This window comes from Chaetodon auriga, chromosome 6 (genome assembly GCF_051107435.1).
Source record: "Chaetodon auriga isolate fChaAug3 chromosome 6, fChaAug3.hap1, whole genome shotgun sequence".
In the NCBI taxonomy this organism is placed as follows: Eukaryota; Metazoa; Chordata; class Actinopteri; order Chaetodontiformes; family Chaetodontidae; genus Chaetodon; species Chaetodon auriga.
In genome coordinates this window covers 8,072,211-8,093,443 of record NC_135079.1, presented here as the reverse complement: position 1 = coordinate 8,093,443, position 21,233 = coordinate 8,072,211, and the positions used below count along the sequence as shown (strand labels likewise).

The 21,233-nt window shown below is 44.2% G+C and overlaps 1 protein-coding gene across 1 annotated transcript in view; it reads right to left on the bottom strand.

Moving 5' to 3' along the window:
* LOC143322654 (A disintegrin and metalloproteinase with thrombospondin motifs 20) overlaps positions 1 to 20,724 on the bottom strand; it is a 77,183-nt gene extending 56,459 nt beyond the window's left edge. Inside the window, exons 1-8 of the mRNA XM_076733980.1 lie at positions 20,482 to 20,724; positions 19,942 to 20,303; positions 15,513 to 15,681; positions 5,147 to 5,394; positions 2,839 to 2,922; positions 2,013 to 2,137; positions 1,867 to 1,907; positions 1,419 to 1,524 (exon numbers count right to left, since the gene is read on the bottom strand). Of these exons, the coding sequence (XP_076590095.1) occupies positions 1,419 to 1,524; positions 1,867 to 1,907; positions 2,013 to 2,137; positions 2,839 to 2,922; positions 5,147 to 5,394; positions 15,513 to 15,681; positions 19,942 to 20,303; positions 20,482 to 20,572 (1,226 nt within the window). The 5' untranslated portion in view covers positions 20,573 to 20,724. The remainder of the gene's footprint in view (positions 1 to 1,418; positions 1,525 to 1,866; positions 1,908 to 2,012; positions 2,138 to 2,838; positions 2,923 to 5,146; positions 5,395 to 15,512; positions 15,682 to 19,941; positions 20,304 to 20,481) is intronic.
* Between the last annotated feature and the right edge of the window lie 509 nt (positions 20,725 to 21,233).

Sequence of the window (21,233 nt, the reverse complement as noted above, 5' to 3'; positions counted from 1 at the left end):
ACGTTTGAATATATGTGCCACCTTTGAACGGCTATCAAGTGACACCGCCTCGCCTGAAAATCCCCATGATGGCTATTAGTAATCACACGTTCTTGCAGTCATCTGAGAAAGGCCTCCTATCCATTAGTCTAAGTCTTTCTTTAATCTGCAATACTCTTGAGTGGCTCCCACTACCTGACACTGGCTTTCCTCGAGTGCTAAACACCCTTGAGAGCTGACGCCTGTGAACGCAGTGATTAGCCACGCCAAGAAGCAGAGCCAACTGGGCCTCCAGCTGCTTGAACTGCAGCAAAAACAGATCCACACGAGAGGAGGGGAGGGGGGTGCACCCGTCCATCTGGCTGCTCTGGTCCGATCCCTCCACTGGAAGAATGTGTGAGCGGGACAGAGGAGGAAGAAGAATATCTTTCATTCTTAACCGCTGGCTCACTAGCTCACACGACACTGGTCCTTTTTGCTATCCTACACAAACGGACAGGCAGACCGGAAAGAAAACCTCTCAATCACTTTTTCTTCTGTGCTCCGCGAGGGAGGAGGGGAGGCAGGAAGAAAGAACAGCACAGACAAAAAAAGATGCATGCTTCATCTTCCTCCGAAAATATGCCCAAAAGCGAACTCGCTCAGGGGAAGATGTACATGTGAAAGGAGAACCGCTGTGCTAAACGTCAGATCCAAGGCTTCTTCAATTGCACCACATTTCAATTAACTGAACTGGGTTACAAGAAAAAAGTGGTAATGAGTGATTTACCATAATTTTGCCTGATGGATGTTTGGAGTAAACAGGCCCCCATATGAGAGATAAAGCCACATGTTTTGACTTGGTCACTTGGATGGAGATGATACATATTTTTTCACTTCACACATGTGGCAATATTTGCTTGTTGTGAAAACACTCTCTGGCAGACAGGCGTGTTATGATAACACTGCCATTACTCGCGAACAGACAAGCAACATATGACGGCACTATGACATCTTCAGCTTGTTTTATCAGTATTTGGAGCTGATATATGAAAAAGTTCTGGGAACGAGCGAACGAATGTTTAGCCTTGCACTGTCTGACAAAGCTCTATGTGTCACTTTCTCAGGGTCTTTGGTTGTATTTACTGTATTTAGAGAACAGAGGACCCAGAATTTCTTCTGAGCTTGTCTCCCTCTCAAAGACAAAGCCCTGACACACACAGGGTTAACTTCTTGAGCTGTGTGGTGAGGTATTATAGGCTGGCATGTTATTAAAAGTCAAGTTTTTCACTTTATTATGTTTTGCACCTGTGTCTCCTGCGCCCTACGTCTCTTGATAAGAGGGCTTTTGTTGGTCAAAGCTGGCTGTGGGGGGGTGAGATAGGGTGTGTGTGTGTATACAGTATGTGTGAGTGTTTGTGTATATTGGGGTTTGCTGCAAGTGCTGTGCTGCAACTTACACATGGCCCAGCTCATGAGCAATGGTGAAGGAGGCACTAATTCCATTTTCCTCACTGATGGAGCAGCTCCGGTACTGGTCGCACATGGTCCCCAGCTCCGCGAGCCCTACGCGGTCACGTACACACACAGAAAAACACACAGATGAACATAAACACATACAGACACACAGCTATTTGAAAAAAAAAAAAAAAAAAAAGTGCTGCTTGAGTGTTCAAGGCGATTAAACCATCAAAACTTCTGTTCTGTAAGAAAGAGATTAGCACCGCCACCAGCTCCCTCCCTCCTCCCCTTTCTACCACTCTGCTCTGTCACTATAATATTATTAGCTGACAGCTTGCCATAAACTCATTACTGCACAGTTTATGAGCTGTGGTTAACAGAGTGGAAAGTTAATTGTAATGGACATGAGGTGGAGATATTTGTGCAAAGACAAAGGCAGAAGTTTACCTAATGTGTCACATTTATCTTTCGCCCGGCAAATGTCCTCCCTGAAAAAAGCATATAATGATGTTACCCCTTTTTTTTTGAAGAGGACAGTTTTCTGGAGAGACTTGGCTTTGCTTTCAATGTGAGGATGGGAGCTGAGTGTGTACCTGGTGATGAGGAGTGCGGTGTCATGGTGAGAGGGATGGCTGTCATCCTGGACGTTTTGGCCCTGCTGCCAGACACAGAAGTTGTGGAGAGTCGTGGCAGCGTTGAAGCTTACTGTGGGCCCTTCCTGTTTGGGATGAAACCATAGTGATCAAGAAACTGGGTATACGCATTATAATGTTGCAAATAGTAGTTGTCGTAAGTATGTCTTAAAATCTCACTAAAAATCCCGCACTTTTCAACCGTCGTGACTCCTGGTCATGATAATATTTTACTCTCTCTGTTGTAGATGCATAAACATAAAGAATGACATAGACTGAGGGCAAAGATCAAACAACCTCAGTTCAAAAAAAAAAAAATCAGGTCTTTAAGTCTTTTAGTTAATCTGCAAATAAACAGAGAAAACAGCCCCGTAGAGATCCTTGGGATATGCACAGCATCCTTCTTGCCCCAGGTCCTCCACCTCTAGGAACAGCTGCAGATTTGAGGTAGAGGTGTTTCGGTATTTTAGATCCAACCCGGTGCCGGTAGTCATCCACTTTGAAACATTTGCAACATCTAACAAGATAGTCCATATGTACGTATATACTATGACAAAGCAAAGCAAAGCGGGCCTCTTCAGCCACCTCTCATTTGCAGGTGGCTAGCTGCCTCACTATAGTATCGTTTGTTTTCCAAAGAGACCTCTCTTGAGGCTTGAGACTGACAAGGCAGGCAGTGTCCTTTCAAACAGGCCCCACAGAGAAAAGGCCAGGCCAGGGACACCTGCACTGACGTAAGCCATATAGGAGACCTGGATGCAGGTAGTACTCAAGACGCGGCACTCACCTGTTCATTGTGGACGATGATTAGCTTGACAATCATGATGTTGATGAGGTTTCCTACGCTGGGGTCCCTGTACACCGCTGCTACCTGTAACAAAGACAAAACACACAGACAAAAAATGCAAACCTCCACAAACCTGAACCAGAGCACAGACAGTATAAAAGCTAGTCTACTTCTCCTACCTCATTACTTGGAATGAGAAAATTCTGGTTTCTGGTTAAGCTCCATGGGGTTTAATCATAACAGCAACAGTTCATTGAAGTCAGAAGAAACAAAAAATGTCTCCTTCAGGGTAAGTTTAATCAACAGGGTATTAAAACCAATTACAATTCCCCCACAGACCTTAGCAAAGAAAAAATAAACTAAAAGCTGGACCCAGCAACAAATGTGAAACTTCAGCAAAGCTGGAGCTCAGAGCCCCTCTATGAGGACAGCAAAACATTCCCTCTGTAGTTTTTCCCCTCTGCTTCTCTTGCTTTTCTCGTGCACCCCAGTCACGGTTGGCCAGCAGTCTCCTGAGGCCGTGTGCGGCCTCCTGACAGGAACTCATTAGTCCACTATAAACATTTAGCTTGTCTTAGCCTGGGGGGGAGGCAAATGTGGCCTGGGCCTGTCCAGAGTGGGCAAAGAGAGCCTGTCTTTGTGTCAAGTGTGACACAGGACATCGATCAGGACGCTCACGTCACAGTGTATGTTACTGTATGACCAGTGCCAGAAAACAGAAGTGAGGGGGACTACAGTCTACACTGGAGCATCACAACAGTGTCTCTCATGGCCAGTTAGCTTAAAACAAGCTTTGAAGGTACAAAGAAACATCAGCAGACCACAGCTACCATCGAGGACACTAAGGTCATTGCATATGGTGCTCTTTTTATTTAAGCCTGATTCTAATATTTTCTACACAAAATGTCTTAAAAATCAGCATGACCAATACCTGAAAACCTCACTTGGTAGATTTGGTTAACTTGCGGCTCGAGGAAAGTGAGTGCGAGGCTGTGAAAGAAAAAGTGCGTTTGTGTATGTCTGCACCACTGGTCTGCAGACGTAAGCATGGCAGAACTGATGTTTTGACTGCAAAAGTGGAAATAAAAAGTGCCCTGGCACATTTAACACTGCCTGTACCCTCTCAGCCTTACTTAAGGATAACAGTCCACTGGCAATCATTACTTCTTTATAAGTTAATGAGTGTTTTGGACATTCTGTCTGTCATACTACTGAGACACAACAGAAGGGACACACAGTTCTGTACAATTGATAACCTGTCCTGCTTTAACACACAGACTCCCCCAGCACAGTCAATCACAGTGTTACTGGCCTGATTACCAGCCAGCCCTCCCAGTCAGATATGGGACTTGTAAAGAGGTCAAGGTGCTGAGTCAGGATTTTACCAATTAACTGGCCCACTTTTGTTGAAGCAGCAGCATGTCGGGTCACAACAGGGTTTACAACCAAAATGTCAAACAGTAACGTAACGAAACACACAGAGCTGGACGGGAGGATTTTGTTTCACATTTTAAAAGGCTTTGTTTACCAAATCACATTTTTTTCTTATCTGGCTTATGCCATTGGAGATAGTTTAGGCTTTAAGATTTCTGCCACCATCCCAATACAATTTCATGGGGACTAGTTCTTATAAATGTAGGTTAAATGAAAACTGTTCATGTCTGATAGAGTAACAGGATTTATTTAGGCCCTGTTGTTTTTAAAACAGCTAAATTTTAAAATCTTTCATGTCAGGTTCAAAATTGGGGAGCTCTGTCATGTGGATTCATTGTGGGGACAGTGCTGAACTTGGTGGAACGGAGAGCTGGAGGGTCAAAAATCCAGGGACTATTTTTTTTTTTTTTTTTTTAGCTTATTAGCTAGCTGGTGTATAAACTGCTTCAGACAGGACACATGTCTTGAGTAATGTCTGTGCCAACATATTTTCCCGTTAGCAACAAAACTTGCGTTGATTGGAGTTAATTGACAGTTAGCAAGCTAGCTAGCTCAGGAAGCTAGTTGGTTGGTGTGTTAGCTGTTAGCTCGCCAGTTAACCAGCTACCCTGCGTGTAGTCATTATACCCCCAAGCTTAAAGCATCACTTTGCTGTGCCACCTTCAGTTGTCATTAAGGTGGGGGCTGAAACTTGAACCTGGACAGATACTGTAAAACTAAAGATAACATACATACGTACATAAACGCGTTTTCAGTAGTGTTCACCTACAATGATAACACATCCCCAAGCTCACACCAAACCAACTATTCATACTGAGCAAAATAAAAAACATTGAGACAAAATAATAATTTTTAGAAACATTATTTTACTTACTACTGACATGATTGTTAGGATGTAGTGCTCCAGGTTGCGTCCATGGTGACGCACCATCTTGGCATCCGCCGTCACCATCAGCTCGACGTAGCGAGGGTAGGAGAGGAATCGCTTGCGTCTGCGTGGGGATCTGGGGTGCGTGCCGTTGTTGTCATGAATGTGCTGATCATCTAACGTGGCCGTGAGCGAGTCCAGCTCCTCTCCCAAATTCTCTCTGCCCTCCAACACAACTGACCTCTTGGAGTCTTCTGTTGTTGAGGGAGAAAAATCATAGAGTGATGATGTGGAGAGGATGTTTGGAGCTAAAATCTTGACCATATGGGATAATTGGACTATGAAGTACTTGAATTTTTCCATGCTGGTACACCTACAGCTAGGAGCCGAGGGTTTTAGCTTAGCTGAATTCCAATGACATAACAGAGGGCTTCTATGGCAAAAGCCCGCCATAAATTATTGTGTCACTCCAATGCTCAGGAAAACAGTTGTACCAAGAGACACGGGGTCAGTGGTGAGCTTAGAGTTTTCAGGTCAGGCAGCGTGCACTCCCTCTGCATGAATGTAAGCCACGCAAAGAAAATCCCAGGACGGCATTTCACTCACAGAGGGACAAGTCTCAGTCTGCAGTCTGCAAGAGGATATAAAAATCCTCAAATTATCCCACCTCTCTGAATCCTGGCAATATATAATCTGAATGGCAAGTGAAATATGGACAATAGTGCTGAAGGGTACCAAATCAAATATATGATCCCAGATTCAAACGGTTCCATTTATACACTTTCAACATCAGCCTCAGCCAAGAACCAGGACGTCAGCCGTATACTGTGCATACTCAACTGACATTCTCTCAGCTGAACTGCACGTGTTGAGCTGGCTATGAGCGATAGATTCCTTCACCATGACAGAGTGGAGTTAAAAGAGGGAGACGGGGGCAGAGACACAGACACAGACGTAAAGAGCTTGTTTCATTGGATGAAAGGAAAAGAGAAACCTGCAAAAGTTAAGGTCAGAGCAGGTTTGATTCCATATACATGCATGTCCATGTCCACAGGGACTGTAGCCTGAGCAGGGGAACAAGAGGAGGGGGCAGGGTTTCTAGTCTCCACGTAGTCAAGCTCCAAATGGCTCAAAAAAAGTATATTCCCATTACCCTATGCTAAAAACTCTAAAGTGATGGACCAAGAAAAACCTTCCCAACATCATCAATCAAGTTAATGACGAACACATCAAAGATCGTCTGTATAGTCTGAGTGTCAAAAATGTTTCAGGAAAGAATGGATGAATTTCCAAAGCCTTTTTGTGCTAAAACAGGCCGTCTGAGGAGTACGTATATACATACAGGTCATTGTGCTGCCCAGATTTGCACTGATGCATAGCCACATGTGATACTCTGCAAGGCAGACTGCTTGCAGTAGTTTCTACCATCTCTCAACTGGGCTGAGATGGATTTCAGCAGCCAACAGATAAACAGCCACAAAAATGTAGCAGGAGTGAATAGTAAATCATGCAAACACACAATTTGAGAGATCTTATTGCATCACAACTGTCAAGCATTTTGCTTGTTGTTTGCACACATGACAAATGACGTGACTGACAGCTTCTGAGGTTACAAGTTAAAAAATTAACTTGAATCTAGTGGCATATAAATTAAAAATGAAAAGACATTCAGGCATATTATATGACTGCTAGTGGTTACAAGCCAAGCATAGTTTGGAGTCCGTCATCCTAAACAACCTCCTCAACTTTGGATAACCCGATTATAGTGAAGAGTTCCATTGTCTTCTCAACACTCAATCTTTCCAGACAGTGGAACAGAGAGAGATTGTGTGTAACTGTTAGGTCAGAGAAAAGCAAAAAAAACGAGGAAAGAAAACTCATCGGGCACTCCGAGATTATTCAAGCGATGCCCCCAGTGGGCACGCGAGGCGGAGCGTGACTCCCTGGCACAATGGCACACAGCTCTTGCCGCCGTGAGGCCGAGCCACATGCCAGCGCCAGCATCCAAGTCAGCGCCAAGGCCGTCTGTGCCCGCGCACACAGCCCGGGCAGCTGGGCCAGAACAGAGCTTTGTATTTTCCAGGAAAAATCTCTCCGAGGCCAAGCCCACTACACTAAACCCCTTAAACAGACTCATCACTGGAGACGGTCTGACATCAAAGGGATTATCAAAGAAAAGTATCTACATCTACAGAAACTGGTGTTAAGTCTCAGTGCAAGCGAGATGAAAAAAGAGAAGAGGAGGAGGAGGAGAAAATATGGTCTCTGTTATAATAGCCTTTGAATCAGTGCAGATTAACCACACACAACCTTTCCCAAATCTCCTTAGGTTCAAATCCCCCTCTCACTAGGTAGTGAGCTGCTACTTACACCATGAGAAGACAGGGGTGACCGTCCTGAACCCGCCCGACACACAGAGACATGACATCACCCTTACTGGGCATCGCATCAGCGTCACCTGCATGTCCACCTCTCTGGATTTAGCATGTTTGAACTGATTTTAAAATATCAAAATGTGACAGATTCCATTCCTTTTTACACTTTAATTTCATGAGCCTGAGCCTTTAAATCTCCAGCGGTTTCTCATAACAGAGAACAATAAAATGGGCCCTGCACTGCATGAGTGTGTGCATTTATAAATGTTGTAATTTGGTTGGCTCCAGTGTGCACAAAGCTGAAACAGACCCACACCACACTCACTTTTCTGCTCCAACGCCTACTTGACTTGTAAACTTGCAAAAATCTTTTTATCACCGAGCCAAAAGCTAATCAAACACAACGACTATTATAAACAATGCTTATGTATTCACTCAATAACATGTTTAATTGCGCACCAAGCACCCCACACACATTATGACTGAAGAGTTTATTTCAAGATTTCAGAGGGGTTTGAATGCCGCCATATGTTCACACTCATTCATAAACATTAAATTATGGAAGCTTTGATGCTTGTATATGCACTTTCTGTTTGAGCCCATTCATGACCATCCAGCATGCTCAAAAGGAACTCAGTGAGATTTCAGTCTAGATCAAAGAGTTGCTCTTTGACTCTCCTTCAGTTCTATGTCAAAAGTATCAATGCCAGGAGCCCAACAATGGGGAACACACATTTCATTGTTGAACTAATTAACATTCTTTTACGATTGCTCGCTGAGAGTTAAAGCGCCCTATTGCCCGGGTGCCAATTAAATAGACAGTATATGTTACATTGAGTATAGGTAGTGCCCTGGTTCTATACAAGGTCAGACACTCCGCAGTACAACTCAAGAGGGGGAAAAAATGTTGAAACTCCTGCAGACAGAGGCACAATTAAGTGCAATTCTGTGGCTAGACAGAGAGCAGCAAAGGCAGCTAATTGTTGCTGCCGAAGAAGGCTTTTAAAAGTGAAGTGGCATGGTTTCTGACCTCACTGGAAGACGGTGAGCTTCGTGCACTTACAGTGCTCTCAGGGTTCAGTTGTTATTTTGAGCTTTCTAAGACATGCTAAAGACAGCATGGTGGTCAGCTGAAGAATGTGTTTGGAGTAGCAGACCTCCTCTGAGGAGACAAAACACCACTTATGGATCTGCACTCCTAATGATGGGCAGGGGCCTGGGGTGTTTTCTTTTGTCAGAATCAAACTGAGTTTCGGAGGATCAGATTTAAAGAAACTCATCCTGACATACTGTAGATCAAATGATTGATGGATGACTGTAGTTATTAAAACTAGAAAGTAGTCATTGGGTGCATACCTACACCCAGCTCCTCAAACATGCGCAATTCTTTTAATCTGTTGTTTTAACAACTGGAAATCGGGGTCTGTATCGAAATACTCATGATATTAGACAATTGTTCTGGAGAGCCAGCTGCAAAAAGACAAAACGTCATCAAAGTTTACAGGATCACCCTGATCAAACAGAGTTTCTGGAGGCTCATTGTGTAATAAATCTGCTGAAGACTGGATGAAATTTTCAGGGTGTTTACAGGAAAAAAGGCAGAACATCTCTTCTACACTGGGGCCATTAGATCCAGATGCACATCAAGAACTAATCAACACCTTCTTGGTTAATGGCTACACCATCAAATTTCATTCGAAGAACTTAGCTAGTTTTTTTTTTTTATGCATCTTGGTAACAAACATACAAACAGTGATGAAAAAAAAACCTCATTGGTGTCTAGAGGTATCTCTATTGCATAAGGAATCCACTTTGAGAAAGGAGTTTATGGTTTACAATGTAATGTTAACCATGGCATTATAAAACCAAAAATTAACATTTTGACTTGGCATCTAATGAGAACCTGAAGGTGGTTCCTTGAAGGGCAATTCTGGTTTATTGTAACTTGGATCTTATTTTCTTAGTTTTGGCCATCGTTCCTATTGGCAATAAAAAACATTGGACTCACCATCTTCTGGGAAGAGTATCGCTGAGTCAGACAAATGGACTTTGTAGTAGCAATGTCACCATGCTACCTGATCTCAGAAATTACTTTGGTGAGTATGTTACCTTAGAAAGGATAGACAAAAGTATGATATATTATGACAGAATTTGAAATAAACCAGAATTCATGCATTAAGAACTTGTAAATATCACAGTATGTATACATAGAAAAAACAGAAACCAATCACGGCTATAGTTCAGTATTGATGCTTTTTCGATACTATGTATTTAAAATGATATGATTGCTGTTAATTATCCCTTTGATAGTATCAAAAGTACTGCAGCTAGAAACAAACCTCCTACTGTGAACATTATTACAAACGTGTTGGTATGTGTTCAGTGACTTTTCCTGTATCACAAGTGAAATGTGTACCTCTTTCGTGTGCCTACGACTATTTTTCTTTTTGCTATGGTAAGTCTTTTTATACTAGTATTGCATTGAAGTTCAAAATTCTGGTATCAGACCCTGAAACAGTAGTTTTGTCTTGACATAAACAAAGTAGATCTGCTGTTTTGAGCGATGTCTGGCCTCTCAGATGATAAACAACCAGAGCTGCAGGCGATGACACTGATGTTTCACTGACCACCTCTCAGCACTGCCCCTCCCCTGTCCACCTCAGTGGGAAACTGTCGTTCACCTGTCACCCCCTCTCACCTCTGACTGTCTCCCATGCCACCACACAGTCAGTCACTGTCACTCAAGTTGCTCTAACCATTCCAATCAGACCCCATCTGTTAAGAATGCCCAGACAGTAGACAGTGGCAGAAAATAGCCCCAGCTGGAATCTGTCACGGGAACTCCCGAGACAACACAACACATTGGGTTCAATAGGGCTAAGGCCTCAGGGCAGGCAGACACATGGCAGCTATTAAAGTTATAGACTGTCTGTAGCAGCCCAGCCCTGTTCAGCCTTGTCCAGATCATCTGTTATCTTAAAATCACACGACAATGAGCGCAATGGACCATATTATCTGTCAAGCAGCGTTATGAAATTTGAGGCAATGCATCATCTCTTAAGGGAAAATGTGCACATTACGCAAAACTAATATAGTACATGTTGGCTCAAGATTGGCAGTCAGTGCATGGCAAAACACATTTTTCAACACCTTTGACAATTCTGTCTAACATAATCATGTTGGCGTTCCAAAGAAAATGCTACGTCCAATCAAAAGAACAACTAATCAAAGGAAATTCTGATTCTTCGTCTATGTAGGCCAATAGCAAGGCAGTGGGAGAGACAGCTACTTTAGAGAAGCAGGTGTAAAAGAAGAATGGCAGGCAGTGGGAGCTTGGGGAAAAATGCTGGGGCCTCTGCCAAACTCTGGAGCAAAGCAGACAGGCACATGCAGCGCAGGCTAGGACTGCTCAAACAAATGAAGAAAGGAGGTCCTTTCTCCATTCCTCTGCACCGCTTGCTCAGCAATTCCCAATACTCAGCAGGACACTTCGTCCACGGACAGGCCAAGGAGACGACACGCACTCCTGATGGATGTGAGCACACAATCACAAGCAGACTACATCTATGTGAGTGCACAAAGGGCCAAAAACAAACTGTTTTTGCCAACAATAGGTACTTCCGGGAATGGGGGAGATTCAGTGTGTCCAGGGGGCATGAGGGCACGGAGTAAGCCTAAGCCTTTTGGAGCCATCTGACATTCAGAAGCTCCACACCATCTAAAACCAAACCCTAAAGGTGAAGAGGTTGTCTGAGTGATCAGCACCAGTCCATCACACCCTGGTTGGCCACCTTTCGTGACCCCTGTCAAGAGCCGCAGTTAAGAGGAAAACAAAGAGCTTAATGCATATATAGTTCTAACTGAAGCCCAGCAAATAAGCCAGCAAGCCCAGTAACCACGCACCTCTAGGAGGGGAAAAACTCAAGGTCACATCCACCCGTCCAGTGAGTGACTCCAAACAAAGGGGGAAGTGAGGTCACAATCAACAAGTGCTTCCATTCACATACATGAAAGCGCAAAGGGAGAGCGGGCAGCGATTCAAGTCGGGTAGTTCAAACCCCAGGCGGGGGAGGGTATTTTTCCATGTAAATGAACCCATTGACCAAAAACCTGATGCTAGCATTTGAACCACCATGTATACACAGTGGGCACCAAGGGGGGAATCCTATACAATGATTGTGTTGAGGGTCAGGGGGCACAGATGCCATGTGTGCCAAGTATTGTCACATCAAAGGCAATCACTTTGCTGTCCCATCTGCCCTCAGTGAGCCATCCAGAAATTGGATGAAACGCTCAGGAACATTGGTGTTTACAGCTGGTAATGTTTGCTGTCAAGCTGTCTGTATTCAATTCACTGTTTCTAAATCAGACAAAATATGACGCCCCACGGCGTTAGACAGGCAGACAGCTCCCCTTCCCTCAGTCTCTTTCTTGTCTTCACATGGATTTTAGAAAGCAAAGCGGAGAGAACGGGAGAACAACCCGCCCCTATCTGTAGCCACCCTCATCCTTGTGGCTATCTCTATCGAAGGACGACGCAGGGATTCACATGCAAGCTCAGAGACAGATGCCCCATAGAATGTGTCATTAAAGGTTGGAGCAGTGTTGTGATTTGAGCCCAGTAGGCTCCTTCTCCTGAGGCTTTTAAAAGCCAGAACCAGGCACAACAAGGCACTCTGTGACTTTAAAGCATTAATCACCCACTCAACAGCTACCTACACTAGAGGTATTCCAAACAGCGGGGCAGCCACCCAGGTTGGCTGACACAAACTAAAGACTGATACAGTCGCTAGCAACATCAGACCAAATTTGATGGTCACACTGTTCAGAGTTGATTCACTGTTACATTTCTGATATACAGTGTTGGTCTGCTGTGGTTTCTAGTGCAGTCTCTCTTCGGAAACATATTCTAAACTTGCATTCAACAGCACATAGAAAGATGCAGTGGCGCTTTATCAACAGCGCATGAACACACACAGTGAAGAAAAGCAGCTGAGGACAGGTCTATGGCCTTGTCATGACTGCTGAAATAACAAAACACCATTTCCCATCAATGTAACACTTTAAAAGCCCTTATCGATGCACTTCTCTTGCTGACACTTCACAGACAGTGACGGCACATGTACGAAAAAGTCAAGTATTTGTACATGTCAGAGATGACACGCACCAAGTTGAAAAAAATTATCTTTGTTAAATTCATGTGGAAACATAGCCTTCCTCTCCTTTCAACACGTTTTTACAGAGGTGTGTAGGGACTGTACAAACTTTGGAAACTCTTACTGCCTCAATAGATACAGAAGTCCCAGTTGTTGTTCTGGCACTGTCTGTAGCACACTAAGGCACAACTGAGACATCATATCTGAGGGAAAAGCTTATCTCACCAGACGTATCTTTCTGCTGATACACATTTTGTTTCCGCTTGATAAAATGCAGCTTGTTTCATCTTTGTCATTTTCAAAAAGATGTTTTCTTTTGGTACAAGACAAAAAGAAAGCCAGATGTAGAATAATCACCACCACAGCGAGTGAACAGGTCTTGCAAACTGTCTTTACAGAGGGAAAGGGTTGAATACTAGCAGATTGGAGGCATTGGAGGCATTGTTGGCATTCGGCATTCCCATGTGTTTGAGGGAGTTGGCATGTTTCAGACCTACAAGGCCTCTAAAGCTTCAAACCTGCCAAAATCCTCAGCACTCAAACTCCAGCTCCCAATATTGACTTCTTAATGTTCAATAAATCAGTTGCTTTGGGGGGAGAGGAGTCATACTGAAGACAAAAATGCACTAAACCAAAACAAAATTAAATAACAATTTAGCCCAAAGCATATTTTCTGTTAACCCATACATGACTGTCACATTTGTTGGCTTCTTACCTGCTGCCACTCTCCCTCTCATCTCCTCACCTGCTTGAGCCAGCACTCCACCATTCAGCCGCGCCCACCTGCTCAATCATCTGGCGCACACCTGGCACTCATCTGTAATCAGTGCAGTACATAAGCTGCTCTTCCACACTCACCTGTTGCCAGATTGTTCTTTGCCTTCATGCAAGACTTTGCAGCATTGCTATTCGGATTGCTTTCCAGGTATTGACCCTGCCTGTCTCTGACCTAGCACCCCTAGTAAAGACCTGAGCATCGTGCCTTCGACTACGCCTCTCGCTTTGCCCCTCTTGGACTCAGGATTCAGTGGGATTGTTTGTTGTTTGGTTCGGCAAACAAATCCTTGAACTGTTGTTTGCTCCTAATGGACAATCAAGCCAGCCTCAGCAAGCACTCCCAAACTATCCATAATCTGCCACTGAGAAACATTGATCAGTTTTTGTAGCCAGTTAGATTTTCTCTGCAATCCAATAATAACGAAGTTAAACTGTCTACAATGTTTAGACTAGATGCTCCGTGATCTTTGCTGTACCATACAGAAAGGTACACATTTCAATTTTCAGGGCACTGCTGTTTAGAGATCCAGGTCTTAATTCACCCGCTAACAAGGACTCTACTTGGTTCTGTGATTCCCAACAACTAAACAGTAAAGTGTGGTTGGGAACCCCCTATTTAGACACTGATTTAGTCTGATGAGGAACATAAGAACAAGAAAGACAGACATATTGTACAGACATGGTGAAGAGTGGAGTGAAGAGACATGATTCAGGGACAAGACCATAGCACACAGAGCTGGATGTGTGTTTTCTCAAAAACATTTGACACTTTTAAAAGTCCAAAGCCGAATGTCCAAATCCAAGAGCAGGAGCAGCTCCTACGAGTGTTTTGCAAGCAGAACAACACACGCCAAGCCGGTGTTTACATTTAACCTGCTAGTAGCCGCGTGTGCTGCACTCCTTCCCATAAAAAGACAGGACAGGCCTGTTAGTCTTGGCTCAGTATGGCCTTCAAAGAGCTCATTTATCACCGCATCTGGACAGGGGCCTATCTGATAAAGCTGAGGAGCCGCAGCCGAGGACACCTCACAGTCCTAATCCAGCCCCACTGGTTCTTTTCAGACATTGTTTACCTGCTACCCTTTGATCAAGCCCTACAGGTGTCTCATCCATGCACACAGCTTCCTGCTGTACACTGAACATAATTTCTACAAGTATGTATCTTAAGTAGATATTAAAGGATAACTAGCCAAGACTTAAATGATGACTTGAATAATGACAATGGATGTTCTGGGGACATCAGAAGTCAGGGGTCATTCACTAAGCTTTCACCCACTTGGCTCTTGAGGGAGAGTATATTTAAGAGTGCCTCAGAGTAGGGGCTGAGAGACCCTCCAGATTTCTCAGTCTCTGTTTACCACACACAGACCTAGAGAGTGAAAGGGTAAAGCATATTAACGAGGTATTGCCCTGGCCCATCAGGTCAGTCCAAGTTCTTTAAACCGCCGCTGCACACAATGGCCACCACCAGGCGACAATGGCCGGGTTCAGACAACAAGCAAATCAAGCGGTCTGCACATTAAAGATTTATTGCATTGCACGACAAAGGCCGCCCACGGAGCTCCCCGCCAGGACGACTCTAAGGCCCTCCATCGTGGTGAACTCCACTCGGTCACCCCACTTTCTCTTGAGGGCCTCTCTGCCACCCAAAGACCTCAACCATAAAAATTCAAATGGAATAGGGGGAACTTTCAAGCAGCCTCCCAAGCGGAAAACCTCTCCAGTTCTTTTCATTGCAACTGCAAACTAAAAAGTAATTATTCCTTCCCTCTGAGTTCCAGCCACAGACCTGGGATTGAATACTCCAGCCGAACATGAGAAAAAACACCAGGCAGTGCTGGAGCACGTTTTGCTTAATTAAGTTGAGGAGTTTTCAGTAACAACCCTTCTTCAAGGTTGAAATCTCTTGGGTATCCTGCAAGCCAAAGTTCGTGACTGAGTATAATTTACATTTTAGGGCAGTGTTTATTGCCGTGGCTCAGAAAGTGAACGCAGGTCATCAGAAGGTAAGTGTTTGTGGGCAAAAGTCAGACAGACAGTGGTTACAGGCAGTTAGTCTGTTACCTGAGGCAGCACAGGGCTCTGTGTTGTTGTCAGTTTTCGAGATGTTCTTATTCCTCTCATGTCGATAGACAAGATGAGGTTTGTTGTGCTCTTCGTCATATTCCTCCCCCGCAGCATTTAAAAGAGGCTCCAAGAAGTATTCACCATGTTGTGTCGTAAAAGTTCCAATCTAGAGCAGAAAAAAGAGGTGTCATTGATGGCTTTGGTATGAAGCATGCGCTTGCATGTGTGTCTACTGTATGTGAGTAGGCTTCACTTACAGATTAGGGCATAGTTTCATTTAAGGAGCTCTATTGTGAGTTATTCACAGTCATTCTGCGTTGCCCTTATGTACCACGGTGCACATTATTTTCATGCTTTTGAATGGTGCAAATTGAAAGAACATGCTGATTCAGAAAGGTCAGAATCGATAACAGTTCACTATCAGTTATTGTTGAAATTGTAACCCTGAGACATTTCATACATTTATTGACACACAACTCAGTCATCATGATTTGGTAAACCATTTCCAACCTTTATGCACAGGCTGCTAAGAGTACCTGTCCTGACTGTGAAAACGCATTTCCCCTCACAACCCTGACACTGGGAGGAGTGACATCATCATATATGGACAGAGCTGCTGACAGAGGAATGCTAATATTGATTTGGCAGCTCAGTCCCTCACAAAGCTTCTTAGCTCACTCAGCCATGAGGCACAGTGGTGTTTGTATGGTAATTTCATGCGCACACTTAAACAGGATATTGGACACTGGAATGTTATCTTTAAGGCTGCATTATTCCACAACCATCCCCACAGGTGATGGACGTTTGACAATGGAAAACACACAAATCGGATATGGAAAACGTGTACAAACTGTATGTGTAACTTTCCTGCATACCTTTCAAAAGGTGAAGGATTAGCTGGCCTGCACATATGCACCACACTTCCTCGAAAGTGCTATAGGCCTTGGATGTTACATGTGTTCAGCGTTGCAGTGCGCTGAACTTGTGAAATCCTGACACATAGGGCCGTCCGATCATGTAATTTTAGATGATGATTAACTGTCGTACAAATAACTGCAATTAACGATTTGACTCTTTGACTGTTCCTGCTCATTTTATATCACTTTTATAGTATAAGCCTGACAATAGCTTAACATACATACACCTTATGAAGAAGAAAAGCCAGTTAGTGGCACTAAACATTGGAACTTATTAATAAAATAAACAGAGCAGAAGAAGGTTGTGCAACCATAAACGGTTGGAAAACATGGAAGCACTGAGAAAAACACCTCAGTGCCCCAGCGTTTCTCTTTGTACTCAGCATTCAATATTTTCATTTCTTCTTTCAGACAAACCAGAGTGGATGAATTAAACTACTTCTGCAATGCAGCAATCAATCCGTTACTTAAGACAAAGGCAGCATTAGCTGTAGAGACAATGTTAGACACCTAAGATGCAGTCAGTCAGTTCAGGCACAAAGCATGCAATGTCACAAAGGCTTCCCAGGATTCACTAAACTATCTCTACAATCAAAATTCATTCATTCATTCATTCATGACTTTATATAGCTGTTAAGGAGTCCATCCCAGCACATACAGAGCAAAAATCAGGGAAACATATTTCCACTCAAGTCCACTCCTATGAGCAACAGAGACTTAAATTCTGTATGTTTGGACTTGAGGAAAAAGTCAAACTCCAAATGAATTTGCTTGTGAAAATCTATCCTGAACACAGGTTCCTTTAGTAACTGCTCTGGATCTTTCAGCCATCTCTCAGCTTCACTAGATGGAGGTTGGCCAGTAGGAACCGCACATTTCCTTTTTGAGGAGCACTTCCAGAACTTAAAACATTCTGCTTAATCTCATCCGGTTGTGGCATGTCAAATTATTCCTGCTCAAAGATTTAGGTACATTATACTTAAATATGAGAATGTAGCAGCCTAACTGCAACTCCTGCTGTAGTGATCTAAATGTAATGAATGATTTATACGACGTTACGACTGGTAGATGTTTACCTGTATCTCATAAATCACTATCTATGGTGAGTTAACTTTAATTAGATGATTATGGTTGAGCCTTTCAAAAGTTCTCATGTGGTGTTAACGGAAGGCTGAACAGACAAATGCTCTGTTTAGTCAATGGAGGGGGCAGAGTTTCAGGGTTTCCCAGCATTAGCTCAGCAGCAACTCTGGCAAAAGTTTGGACAGACACAATGGTTGCTGTTCAGTAGTGGGTGCTGAACTGGACCTCGCAACTGAGGGACTCCTGTTTGAAGCGAGGTCACACTCATGACATGGTTGGAATGACTGTTGGCACACATCTGTTTTATCAAATCCCACAAAGGCACTTCCAAACCCCGTGGGCGCTGAGTCATGCATGAGTGGCGTACAGTTGCGGTCAATCTCTAAAGTTAAACAGGACATAAAGGTGTCATGAGGCTGATCTTTACACAGACGTTCATCGCCTGGTGCAGGAATGAAGATAGCCTCATTTCTCAGGACAGGCTGACTCACCACACACTTCTATTATGTGAGTGAACTGAGAGAGTGTTCTCCTTCAGGAACTAACATTTCCCACGGTGTGAGCAATCCTTAAGTTCCACACAACCTCTTCACAGCATTTCTCCTTCTCTTTTCTGTCCGTCACAGCTCACTTTGAAAAGGCCAAAAGCTCCTCAACCCCCCCCCACCCCAATTCCCCCCTGGGGACGGCTTTGAGCAACTCTGGACGAAAGGGGAACCTGCTTTTTCTAGAATGACCCCTTTGTTTTAGGGCTTAATTATTCCTTAATGACCTCATCCCAACAAAATGTGCCCGGCCATTAAGCCCCAGTGATCAGATACGGACACATTTATGACCCAATGGCCTCTGGTGCTGTCTCCATTGTGCTGTCATTCTCAATGAGTGATGATGCGGATAAGCAACAAAGATTGCTTGAAAAAGGACGCAAACATGTTTGGATAAGCGAGTCATACATCAAAGTTGGGCAGAGGGGCAATTAAAGGCTTATTACCCTGATAATTCCTGCATACCTCACGTTTTTAAATTACTATACACACATGAGAAAACTTAATTTGGTGGTCTGTTTTCTACAAAGGTGCACTGAATGGCGGTTAATCCCAACACAGTGATAATACACAATGACCTTTTATTTATTATTATACCAGATTTCAACAGGAGTGCAATCTCTACATGCACTGTGAATATACGAGTTTGAGAAGCATGCAGCTGATACACACTCTGTGACATGCTATCCTGGTACTGTACACAGTGCACCTATCTAAAATAAGGATTATGTCACTGATAGGGGTTGTGACGGGGAGACTCCAAGGCTATGGTCCTCCTCTCTGCTGTGGCCAGCCAAACACCCCCACCACGCAGAGTCCACGCCAGAATCCGGCTGGCGCGACTGAGGTCAACCCCCTGCCCCTGGACCAGTAACCTTAGGTGACCCATGAAGTCATCCCCTTCAACACTTATCAGATTCTCTCACACAGGAGTCAGCAAACAAAAGAACTTGGGCATCAGGATCCTCAGATGGTATAATGGGGCTGTAAAATCATTATAGCCTAATAACTCCCTTACAGCCCCATCAGATCTAACAGATATGACGAAGGGCAATCAAGAAGCAAACAGCTGTTTGACACTGAATGATAACGTCTGATTCTTGAGGCTGCGGCTAATAATTACTCCCATTAACGACCAATCTGGTGGTTATTTTTCCCACGAATCAAATACTTTTATACTCTATGAAAAATGTCAAAATAATTCCCAGAATCAGAAAGTGGCATCAAATAGCTGGCATTGTCCAGCCAGCCTTTGTCCAGTCTTAAATACAAAGGTATGCAATTTACAACATAAAACAGAGAAAAGCAGCAAGTTGTCACATTTGAGCTGCTGGAACCACAAAATGCTTAGTATAGATTGATAAATTACTTCCATTATTAATCGATTATCAAACATTTCTGGTGATCAACTACTAGATTAACCATCCACTCATTTTTTTTAGCATGTCTGCTGTTATTACAGCGTATTTTGTGAAGATTTAAAGGTGTTTTGTAGCTGCAAACAAGTTGTTGATAAAGACACCGAATAGCTGCACGTGCTGTAGATTTGTTAAATCTGCCTTTTTGATTGGCTGATCAGCATCTTTAGCATCTGGCTCATGAACACTCCAGCAGAGTGCATCACTGCCAGGCTGCACTGTGCAATAGCAGCATCACCCCACTGGCACTGAGACGCAGGGCTGCACCCTCTCCTCCTCAGTGACATTATTAGCCCAGCAACACTTGCTCTTGTTACACTCCTGCACACTTCACTTAAGCTGCGGGTTATGGGGGACATGCGTGGATGGAATCCGTTGAAATGGGAGAAAGCGTGGAGGCCTGTCAGCATGGCTTGATTAAAGGGTCTAAAAAAAAAAAAAGTTTGAAAGTAGTGATACTCACAAGGCCAGTGCACAGGCTGAAGACGGCAGGGTACTCGCTCTTGGCGTTGACGTGTCCGCGGAAAAAGCAGTGGCGCATATCGCTCGGGTCCTGGAAGTGGGAGTCCGCGGCGTTGCTCTGGTCCGCTCCCAAGTGTGTCACTGTGTAAGAGGGGGCGATGAAGCCGGAGTGTGCGGTCAGATTGAGATGAAAGCGCTCCCCGAACGCATCAATCCTGTAATGAACCCGTAAACCCGACAGGTCATCATCCAAACTTCTCCGTCTCCTCCTGTAGTGCAATTTGTGGGGGAATGATTCTCCGAAGTCATTGACACGGAGCGGCGTGATGATTTCATACGATGACAGTTGCTTGATGAAGCTTTCTGCAGGAAAAAAAAAAAAAAAAAAAAAAGAGTCAGAGAAAGTTGTGATTCAGAGTTGTGCCGGTGTGATAAACGCAGCTGCAGCCTGACAACCTCACAGCAAGCATCATTCTTCAAACACAGATTACTGTTAAAACACCTTCAGCAGTGTCACTCATAAATCAAAGCAAAACACTACCTTGTTTCGGATGCATTCGGTGTTGCAAAGTGTCCCGGACAAGTGCTGACAGGTGACACATGAGTCCAACCAGCCAGATTGCAAACTGCATGATTTCCTCCGCGAAGAAACCCGGGCTGTCGTCTCCAAGGCAGTACCCTCCGTCTGTCCCGAGCGGCTCCCCCGCTCCCTCTCCTTTTCCGCGGCTTGTCAGCAACAGGTCGTGGGATCCGCGGAGGCTCTCTGCAGCGCAAGTCTTGCAAAGTGCACCGGCCTCATCGCATTGCTAAAACATGCATCCACTGCCCCTCTCTGAGCGTTATGACACATTCATCCCCATGACATAAAAAAAAAAAATGCTGCCTAATGTAAACCGCAGTCTACACTGAAAGGAGGGATCAGTGCCAAGTAAGCTTTCCCTTAGCCATCCCTAGAACACCCCGTGCACCCTAAGCACTCACCAGCCGCGAAGCAACGCCCCCACAGGCTGCCGAGCCAATGGTGAGTGCGCCTCGACCACCACACATGGGGCAGGCTGGAGTGCTGCGGTGCTGAAAAAAAAATGCCTGGAAATGAAATGCATCAGTCGTGATGTGAAAAGCAACCAAAATCATCTTCAGTTCAAGGTTTGTCCCCAGCAGCTGTTAGACTTTAGAGGAAAGTCTCTGATCTCTTTAACACTAAACTGATCTTATTTTATCAGTCAGTATCTGCTGTGGTTAAAGTAGTAATACTGCCATATGAGGCTAATGTTAGATAGGTGTGACGAGTCT